Source organism: Acartia tonsa, chromosome 10 (genome assembly GCF_053477335.1).
Source record: "Acartia tonsa isolate MP-2025a chromosome 10, ASM5347733v1, whole genome shotgun sequence".
In the NCBI taxonomy this organism is placed as follows: Eukaryota; Metazoa; Arthropoda; class Copepoda; order Calanoida; family Acartiidae; genus Acartia; species Acartia tonsa.
Window position 1 is genome coordinate 14,353,449 of NC_137269.1, and position 11,414 is coordinate 14,364,862.

At 30.9% G+C, this 11,414-nt stretch overlaps 1 protein-coding gene across 1 annotated transcript in view; it reads right to left on the reverse strand.

Annotated features, from left to right (window-relative positions):
• LOC145329472 (sodium-dependent phosphate transport protein 2A-like) overlaps positions 1-10,846 on the reverse strand; it is a 43,765-nt gene extending 32,919 nt beyond the window's left edge. Inside the window, exons 1-5 of the mRNA XM_080173637.1 lie at positions 10,291-10,846; positions 9,311-9,420; positions 8,735-8,974; positions 6,172-6,322; positions 1,894-2,025 (exon numbers count right to left, since the gene is read on the reverse strand). Of these exons, the coding sequence (XP_080029763.1) occupies positions 1,894-2,025; positions 6,172-6,322; positions 8,735-8,974; positions 9,311-9,412 (625 nt within the window). The 5' untranslated portion in view covers positions 9,413-9,420; positions 10,291-10,846. The remainder of the gene's footprint in view (positions 1-1,893; positions 2,026-6,171; positions 6,323-8,734; positions 8,975-9,310; positions 9,421-10,290) is intronic.
• Between the last annotated feature and the right edge of the window lie 568 nt (positions 10,847-11,414).

Here is an 11,414-nt window from a genome sequence, read left to right on the forward strand (position 1 = left end):
TCTTTGTTACAACAGCGACGTGATTTTTTTTATGTAAACTTTACAATAATAACAAAAAATTCCAGGTTTAGTTTGCAGGACTTTGTCCCTTTTAATAGGGAGGAAGGGGAATTAGGGCTGTTCAACTTTTAGGACTTTAATTGAATTTTGAAGTTTCTACAACGAAATGTAATATTACTATACTAGTTTTAACCAATCAAAATTCAATAATAATACCCAAAGTTTTGAAGCCAAAGAAAAGTTTGGTTACTAGTGAAATTTACACTCCAATGTCACCTTCCTCCCCGCAACAAACCTATCGATAGCACAATTTCTTTTTGGAAGTTGAAACTGTTCATCTTATTGAGTAACGCCTGTTTATAGACTAAGGCATTCACCCTCTCCTTGCTATGAATCTAAAGAAACTTTAGTTTAACAAGATTTTATGATATACAATGAAATATTTAAAACTTTAAACTGTGATAAATAAAATCCAGTTATATCTAATTTTTAATAAAAATAATAAAAATGTCTGGATAAAATATATGAAGTTTTTAATATTATGTATTAAAATTTTTAATGGCAAAGTTTCTCTATAATACACTTTTTTCTGTCTGTCTGTGCGTCAGTCCGACAATGATTCTGTAAATTTGAGGGGGAAATGTGATTTTCTTAGCTGCTATTTAAGAAAGAAATTATTTATAGATTAAAGGAGCCTAATTCTGCGCTTTGCCTGCCCAATTAAAGCGAAAATATTCCACAAGATTAAAAAAGAATAACTTACTAGACTTGGTTTTTCCAAATGGTTTTACTGAAAACTTAATTCTAATTACTACTTAATCTGTAATAAGTATCCAGTACTAATACCACTTTAATAGCATAATCAAGAATAATTAAATAGATCATTATTCTGGCTTATTCAAGACCTCAATATATTATTAAAAGATTTATAATTCTAGTTTAATGAACTATAATGTAAAAATAATAAATTTCGAAGAAATCACGAAATTTGATTCAACGTTGGTGTTCCTTAACTTCCTCGTATTTTGCATGGTGTTATATTATCTAAAAATGTTTCCCACAAAAATAAAGAGGGGGGGGGGATGGTTGGTTTTCCATTGTTTTGTTTGTTACTTTTGATCAGATTAGGTTAGGTTGGGTACTACGTAGCCCTGCAGATTTAAAATGATTTGCAGAGATTAGGTATGGAAAAATTACACCTCTCATTTTTTCCATTTGCTTTACAAATAAAGGGTTAGTAGAGGGGGGGGGGGGGTCAGTGCTCAATAGTCATGCTAAGGGAAAGCAACAAAAAGAACAACAGCAAACAAATACTTCAGGGTTTATATTGATTAAAGTAAGGATTCAGTTTTTGTTGCTGTAATAATATGCGGTCAAAATGAATTAATAATGTGATACATATGTGGAGGTGACAGAGGGACATGCCCTAGTATATTGATACCCTTGCAACATAAAAAGATATAGAAGGTTCTTCTAATTTTGTCCTGTTAAAATATTTTTTCTTTATTTCATTTCAGTTTGTGTGCATTTTTAAATTGTTGTAAAAATAAAGATCATATTTCTTAAACAATTAATAAAGAAAATATGAAATTCATCTCTACATTTTATATAAATTTTTACTAAATTTCCAATTTTTTAAAGAATTGCAAAAAAGTAGATCAGTCGAGAATTTTTTTTTTATTTTGGAAAAAACAAGAAATTGCAATTATGATAAATTACTCCTTTGTAGATTAAACTTTTGTTTAAAAAGTTTGGCCAGCGAATAAGATAAAGTGTAATTTACAGTCCCAAGTCCCATTTCATCCTGGTTAAAGAGCAATTCGTCTTATTAGTAATCTTTTTAAAAACCTCAACGGGTTTTGCGGCTGCCGAAAGTGAATATTATGCACTTACTTCCACTGGAGACCATGGATACAATGACAGATGTGCATGTGGAGCTGCTCTGGACCAACACTGTGAACAGAACACCAAGCATCAGCCCTACCACAGGGTTCTGCAACAACGGGTTGTCTTGGAAAATGCTTCCTGAAAAAAAAATTTATCTTAATATATATAATAAGTATCACGATGCCCGTCTGTATGTCCCTCAATATAGCATTAGGAATGTTTTAGAAGCAAATATGCTTATCTGTAAAACCATGGTTTCAAGATATTTTCCTAGAAGTTGGCAAAGAGGTGATAAAAAGGGAAGACAGAATTTTAAGGGGGTATAGATATTAGAAACACTCAACACACCCCACGCTCTGCACGCTTTTAATTACCAATATTTTATCTAATTATCTGGGATCTAAAGGCTAATAAAATGATGTACACTGTACATCCCCAATGATGATATACAAAGTTATTCCTGTAGATTTTAATTAGTTGAAACGTTTGACACTCAACTCAATCAACCAACCAATCAAAATTTTTAAAAAGTCTCCAAAGTTGTTAAGCTAATGAAAAAGAAAACTTTATTATAAAACTTTGGGGACTAGTGTAATACACATTTCAATGTCCCCTCCCTCCCTTCTAATTATTGTGTATCAGCGCTCGTACAAAGTGCACTATCCAAATAATGTAAAAATTAACTTTAAAGTACAAATTTCATCACATTAAATCTAACTAGCTTTTTTTCATTCCGTAGTACAACAAATGCTAATAAAGATTGCTATTTTAAAAAAACCTACACTACATGTGAAGAATTTTTTATAACAGAAAATTCTTGCATTATTTTGGAAACAAGGATGACAACATCCATAAAAGCGAAGCACTGAATATTAAAACTTGTATAGTGTCAGAACTGAATAATCAGAATATAAATGTAAAAGAGCCGAAGCAAAGTAAGTAAAATTGTTGAAAAACTGATAGATACAGAATAATGATTATAGAGTTGCTTCGCTTAAAATGTTGTACTTTGTTGTTCCAGGAATCAGTATACCAAAAATCAGATCAATCGGATTATTAGATCACATAAAAATTTGTTGTCAAAAAAGTATAAAAATCAACATGTTTAAAATGAACGTACGGACATTCTGGTAATGATTATATAGATTCTAAATCTTACCTTACTACTACAGGAATTACCATGCAAAGTTTAAAATCAATATGACAACTCTAACATGCATAAATTAACGAAAAAAGCTATCCGTTACGTTACGGACGGACGGACCGACCCTAATTATAAAAAAGCTTCGCCTTTAAAAAGAGACACACATATACATGATTAAAGATATTGATATTGAAGTAAAAACTATATAAAATAAAAACATTGTCATATATTTATGTACATTTCTGTGCATGAAACAATTTGTAATGCAAAATAATCAAAATTCAAATACTTTTATGAGTTTTTAATTCAATATCTATATGTGTATTATTCTCATATTCTAGTCATTTCATGCTTGTGGAAAAAGAGAGAATTCGGTTATTAAAAGCATAATTAAAAACTGAGATTAATCTGTTTTTCATTGACCAATAACTTAAAACTTCTTTCCTTATATATAATTTTAAAAATTAAAAATTGCGAAAACCTGACTCTATCTATGTGACATGAGAGTTGAAATTCTTGGAATAATTGTACTAATGGACAAATTGTTGAGTTGATTTGACCGTTTTGTCTATTAAATTCGGACTCTACAGAAAATGTAAGGTAGACGCAAAACTAAACTTTCTATTTCATTTTTTTAAACTAAAGTATGTCCGTATGTTTTTTCCATCTATCCATTATTAAAACCATGCTTAAAATTTGATTCAAATCATCCAGTCCTTGAATTCAACACATTTTGAATTTGTCAAATTCATTACCTCTCTCTAATCCTCTACTTTTTATGCCTAAAGCACAAATTTTCCTCATCTACCCTTTATACTCAAGCTAAGGCGTAAAAACTATTTATAGTTGTACATATACGCCTTTTTTTATATAAAGTTAAACGTTATATTTTAACACGTGACTAAAACAGAAATAAAATATGTGAATATATTGAAAAATCTTCCAAACTTTAGAAAAAAAATCTTCGAAAAAAAGTTTGATAAACTTTGATAAATTTTTTTTCGTCAGTTTTAGGACATCAATCAACGCAACCAGTTTTCATTTTCAAATTAAAAATGGATTTTGTTTTTGGTAATTGTAACAACGAGGAAAATAACAACAATGTTACACCCGTAGCTACAACTGAAGCAAACAACAGTCAAGTTCTAGCTGCTTCTGAAAATGTAACAATTCCAGTTGACGACACAAACAATAATTTAGTTGTCAGCGATGAAAGCGCAGCTAATCCTTCAGCTGTAAGCTTTGAAAACATTTCTGCTATACTTGCCAATGTTGTTGCAAACGAAGACACTGCTAGTGAACAAGTAGGAAATTTAACAAGACTTTTAGAAGAAGAACAATCAGCCTTAACCACATCCTTAAAATCATCTAAAAAACCATCAACTTCCGAGAGAAAAAAAGGTCTGAAGAAAAAGAGTGCTAAAAAGATGGCCGCCAAAGGCAGCAAAAAGAAATCAATGAAAAAAAAGTGTGAAGAAGTCTAATATGAAGGTCGGCAAGATGAATGCCAGAAGTACAAAAAAGAAACCAAAGAAAAGTGGACTAAGAAAGACAAAGAAGGGTAAAATAATGAAGCAAAGAAAAGGCAAGCAAGTTATCAAGACAAGAAAGTAATTCAAAATTTATTAATATGTTTTTCATGAAATAAAATAATAAAAAATAGTACGCTCTTAGTTTAATTCTTAAAAGCGAAGATTAAAAAATTGTTAAATATTTAATTCCTAGCGGCAGTCTTTTATCAAAATATGCGCTTTAAGATTTGAAATTAATCCTAAAAGGCTAAGTACAGACAAACAAATATTTAGTTTATATTGCTGACAAATATACTGATATAGAGTAATTATATATTAATCGTACTAGGTATATAAAAACAATTATTTTACTCAAATTGCAACCCGAACCGGAAATTTCCCGATAAAGAGGTAAATTAGACGCATTTGACTTTTTAATTGTTGCTCAAGTTAGAATTAGCAATTGACATAAATTACACAAATATAATGGCGACTTTTTATTTGGGTTAGTTAGACTTTAGCAAAGTATTTGATATAAATAAGTAGTTTTTTTATACATTACTATTATTTTATATTTCTTTCTGTAATGATTTAGGTGTGCCCGCGTTAAATATTTTGCATTACTCTGGAACATCGTTTGAGCTTGAGCTTTTTAAGGATGTAATCATTCTGTTAAAAAGCTTATTTACAATTTGTTCGGTCTGCCTGTTCTTACGTCTGATGTTTAATGTATGAGTAAAATAAGTCTTTTTTTAACAAGTATGTGTGCTGCGAGATAACTGCGCATAATTTAGTTATGGCTATTCCAGATTATTTATAACACTTTTTTGGTCGGTTAAAATCTTGTGCGAACATAATATAAACGTTCAGCCGTTAGGCTGTTAGCAGCCTTTAAAGTTAATAGATTTTTTTAGATATAATCGATTCCAGGAACATTTTTCCGTGAACTGCACCTGATCCAATAAGTTCTATATGCAGGTAAAAAGTAATTCGTCGCAATGCAGAACACAATTAAGAGATAAGAACTAATCAATCATATTGATAAAATCCATTTTAATAATCAGAGGTGAATTCTTAAAAAAAAACTTTTGTTTCACTAAAATCAGTTTGCCCAACTAAAATTTTAGTGAGGCATAATTTATTCCCTCTAAATTTTTAGCGAGCCTCACTGATTTTAGTGGGGTAAAATGATTTTAGTGAGGCAAATTTTTTTTAAGAATTGACCTCAGTTATATGTCTAATCATTTTTCCCAAAACATTTTTTTAGATATGAGCTATTATAATTCCTATTTCTTTTATCGCTCTTTCTTATTTTTACGTTGGATGGAATTCATTTTTAATTGTTATCAGAATAAACTTTCCCGTTTTACATATAATATACAAAAAAAGATAAAAAAAATTTATGTTTTTACACAAAATGCCCGTTGAGTACAGATAACCTATTTATTTAATAACCAAACATAACCTAAACTAATTTTTCCTAAAGTAATAATCATTCAAACTCTCCCATCCCCTTATTTTTAATTTATTCCATGAGAGAGAGAGAGTTGTGAGAGGGAGGGTTAGTGTTCAAAAAGGAACTTTGTGTGAAAGAGCCATTATTTCTCGCATTGTCCCCACCATGTGTACCTGCAGCTCTGCCGGCCATGAGTCTGAATGAGGTGGACAACATCTCCAAGCTGCAGATGAAAATATATAGGCAGAGGATCAAGCAGGGCACCCGCAGGAATGTGGGTAGCCACACGCGCCACCGCAGACAGCCAGGCGGTTGCCCTGTAGCCTGAAAAAACAAACATAAAATATGATAATATATATAGTTATTTATGCTTTGAAGAATCTTTACAAGAATTAATCCATTATTAATCTTTAGTTATTCTGTTATAACCGTTTCTAAATCCTATGAACGAGTCTCTAAAATAAAGATAAAATATAGCTCTCAACATTTGATTAATACGAAAGCTCCCTGAAAAGCATTATTCAAGACATACTACTTTGTAATTAGGATTTAAAAACAGCATGATTCTATAGAAAACAATTCTAAGAAGTTAATTAAAATGACCTCATACCCTTTAGGTCTTTTTCCATAAAATATAGAATGGAAAGTTTTTATTTATGCATTTAGGACAATTGCATGATAATGGTAAAAATGAAGAAAATATTACAAAATCAGGGTTATAAAGGTATAAGACAGTGGCCGATAAATTGTAGTACATGTACATCCCCAATGAAGATATACACTATTACACTTATGTAGATTATAAGTAGTGGTTGAAACGAATGGACACTAAATTTAATGAATCAACCAATCAATCCTCAATAAAAGTCCCAAAAGGTGTTAAGCCAATGAATAAGAAAACGGTTTTTTAAAACTTTGGGTATTAGTGTAATAAACAGCCAAATGTCTCCTCTCTCTGCAAGGAAATACTATAACCAAATATATACTAAAAAATCAATACAATCAATTTAAAGTCATGTAAATTACTATTTTTGGTATTTAATCGCAATCTTACTTACTATAATCAAACCCAGTAGAAGCATAAAAAAGCTTTTTAAACTAATTAAAAAATTTAATGTTTTTTTTCTGAAATGCAACTATATCATCCGTTTTATGCATTTTGCTTAAAAATTCTGGTTAGGAAAAAAATTGACCAAAGCTTGTTTTTCCTGTTTAGGTTAAAGCTAAAATAGGTGATGATGCAATAGTTTTGCAGTTTTAAGTTTTTTTTTGCAGTTTTTCTCTTAAACTTATCACTGTAAAATTGGTTATTTTAAGGATTTAAATGGATAAGACAATGGACAATAAATGACATTGGACATTCCAAATTATGATAAACAAAATTGTTCCTTCTATAGATTAAAACTATCAGCTAAAAGTTTTGGACACAAAATGAAATTATAAACCTTTTGGTACCAGTTTAATTAGTATACCCAAGCATATAATTTTCTTTTAGTCCAATGTTCCATCCCTCCCCCATCAGAAAGAGCCACTAGTCTATATGAAATATTTATTTTTACATTTAAAGTATTTGATATTCCATATAACTTATGAAGCGTCATAGTTAACATTTCAATGCTCTTTAAATATCAGACTAAATTTTTTTATGTCTAACTTGAATTTTATTGGTGTAAGCTGCTTTTTAAGTCACTATTGTTTGTCCACCAGTACAACATCCATTTTGTTAAGGAAATTATTTATTTTAAATAGTTTTATAAGCATTTATAAGTTATCAAGGCCTAATTATGTAGTTAATACATTGATATTTTAATTTTGGTCAAAACTATGTGATAATATTAAAGATTTATTCTTCAGTTTATTACAAAACTAAGGGATTATATTATTAAGTTATTGAGATCCTAATATCTATGTAAATATTCATTTATTCCAAAACTTATGCCAAGAACTTATAACAAAGTTTATGATGGAATATCTTAATTGGGATTAAGCAAATTTTGAAAACAACGAAAAGTCTTTCCTATTTACGCATTTGTGTGCGTTGCGCATTTTCGATCTGATCCTGAGTAGTAAAGACTCAATTACAAAGTGATTAGTTTGATAACGGAGGTTAGTGGCGTCTATAATGGAAACTTCTATCTGTAGGGGAATGGTATATCTCCTAACACACCTCCTCTCCCCACTTGGACGTCAACGCCGCTTTAAATCCTTATGTTACATGGGAAATCAAAACTATTTATAAAACACAACAATACAGAAAGGAATCTTAATACTTCAAAGGCAAATTATTCAAATAAAATAAAACTTATGAATATGCTGTGAATTGTGGATATGAATTAATCGTTCATTGACCTATTCCTTATTCCTGATAAAAATATGATATTGTATTTCTGATAAGATTCAGAGAACATGATATCTTTATTTTTCTCTCAATTTTAATTTCTACATACGTTTTCACATTTTTAGTGGAGAAAAATAGGGAGGGAGGGGACATTGGACTGTAAATTACACTTGTACCCAAAGTTGATTGTCAGTATTTTTAATGGATAAGACAATGGACGATAAAATGATATGCATCCTCAATGATTATAAACAAAATTATCCCTTATGTAGATTAATTTATTGGTTGAAAAGTTTGAGGACTTCTAGTTTGGAACTAAAAGTACGAAATTTTGGTTATACTATCAGTTTAATTTACAGCCCACTGTCCCCTCCCTCCCTTGTATAGTTATATCATACCTGTGTTGGATCTGCGATGATGCTTGCGCACTCAGAAACTGCGCGCTTTCTCGCCGCAATCTTGGCGCGCACATTGGCGGGCATTGGCGACGGGTCATTCAAGTCAACATAGACGGGACCGCCTTTGTCAATGTCGCAAATTCCGCCGATGCCTCCGTTCCCGCTGATGTAACAGGTTGTTCCCTTCTTGGGCTCTGCCTGGATTTTAACTGACGGCCGTTTGATGAAGGTTTTGATTTCCTAAAAATAATAATAATTAGACAAATAATTCTTTTAATCATTGTGTGCGAATTATCACTCTAACTGAATTGATCATAAAATTGCTTTCCCTACAGGCCAATATAACTTTCCATAACCTGATTCAAAATAAAACACAAAAGTACGTTTCCTCCATATTTTCAATTAATATCTAAATAAAAGGCGGGTTTTGTTCTTGACTAGCCAAGTAAACCTTAAAGTTACCTTAAAAACACCAAAAATAAGCTCATAAATCTTATCTTATTTATATATTAGCTTTACATAATATCATAATATCGCCGCTACATACATTTTTCCGTAAATATAAACTAACTTTACCTGAGAATCAATTGGTTGCTCAGTGGCGCCCCTGATGGGTCCATTTTGAACTACAATCTTCTTGAGGCAGGCTAACACGTTCTGTTTGTTGTCGACCACCATTGTGACGACTAATGTTAGTGAAAATTCCACTTAAATGATATTTACTCCATACTATATAACAGGCATATTGAAGGATAAGACAATAGATGATAAATTGACATACATCCCTTATGATGATAAACTAAATTTAAATTACCCCTTCTGTAGATTAGAATTGGTAGTTAAAAGTTTTGACAATAATATTTTGGAACTAAACAATGCAAACACAATAAAAAAGGACCCAGTTTTTGAGCCAACGAATAAGATAACACATTTATATAACTTTGGGCTCCAGTGTTATTTACAGTCGAATATCCCCTTCCTACCTACCTTTAATATAACAGGAGAGTTTGAGGCTATTGAGCTCAACTTACATATTTAAAGTCTATGTATAGTACCTGTCTGTGCGTCTGTCTGGCAAAGTTACTTAACTAAAATAACTGTTGATGTTTTTGTTAATTCAGTAATTCATTGAAAATCCCTATAAAAGTTTTCTTTTCATCAAAGCTAATTGATTTTTACTGATGAAAAGCTACTATAAGAGTAATAATAACTTTGCGTTTTTTAAAGTCAGTAAAAATTATGAATTTAATGGAGTTGAGTGTTATGTACTTTTAGCATAAAATATTTTAAACTCCTTATTATATCCATTTAAAATTTTTAAGAATTACTTAAAATTACCCCTTCGGGCCTTCCCCCTCTAAAACCCGTAAAACTCCTCATTTTATTTTTCTCAAAATAATAAGCTTGGACGTCACTGAATCTACTATTGTATTCACATAGTATATTAATACAGGCACCTTTTTCTGTAAGCTTCGCATTTATGAATGATGAAATCCTTGTTCAATTAACTTAACCTTCTGTAATACATATGACAAGTTGATTAAGTGGAATTTTACCTTAAATTCGATGGAGATTTAAACAAAAATATCACAAAATAATAATAAAAAAAACTTGGAGTTCAATTAAAAGTTCACTAATAATAACTATAATGTCTATTTTATCTTATTATTAAAGAGTATTTGAGTTTTATTTAGAGCCTGTAACTTTGATTATTGTTTTTTTTATGGAATGTTGATTTAAAAAAAAACTTAAACTGAACAATAATATATTCCACGTGTATAATATGTATATGGGCTATGTGTCCTTTAAAAATTTGGGACAGCAAACCTTATTATACAAAAATACTTGCAGTTTTTAACTTAAAAAAATAATACGGGTCTTGAGTCAGCTGTTCTTCGGCCCCGTTTAAACAGCCAGGGTCAAAGCCAGACTTTCAGGCTGTTGGATAACAGGTTTGGATAGAAGGCTTCCATAGTGGTTGCTCTGGCTCCAGGTAACGCACAGGTACCCCGGAGGTGGATAATAAAGGTTAGGTACGGTATCTCCCTTCACAGCAATGGATCGGAGACGACTGAACTATAGAAGCAGGTTTTACTTCAGGGAGAATTATGTACTTAGAAATACAGAGAGAGAAATATTAAAAAGGAAAATGGGAGGGTCATTTAATAGGAGTAAAATTATTAGATAAAATAAGAGAAGGCATAAGGCATGTTAAAAAGGGTCAAAACAATATTCCCCATACCCCTAAATGTCCTGAAAAGCTCTAGGTAAAAAAGGAGAAATGTTGCGTCTTTGTAAAAGAGTAAGGTATTATTTACGACAGCTTCAATGCTTCATGCGGCCTCCGAGAGAAAAACACACACAGAGAGAGAGAGAGAGAGAGAGAGAGAGAGAGAGAGAGAGAGAGAGAGAGAGAAATATATATCAGAGCTTTCTATCATGGTTTCAACATGAACTACAAATATTAGCACGATGCGATTCATGTATCATATTCAACATTATTTTTTATTGCGTGCAAATATAATCAAGAACATTTACATCCGTAAGTAATGAAATAATAAAGAACTATTTATGGAATGAAATCTTTTCAATTACAAGAAAAGAATGTGAATTTATATATTCACTTAATATTGTTGTCTTGAAACGGACAGTACACCACCCTGCTTCTACATAGTCAATT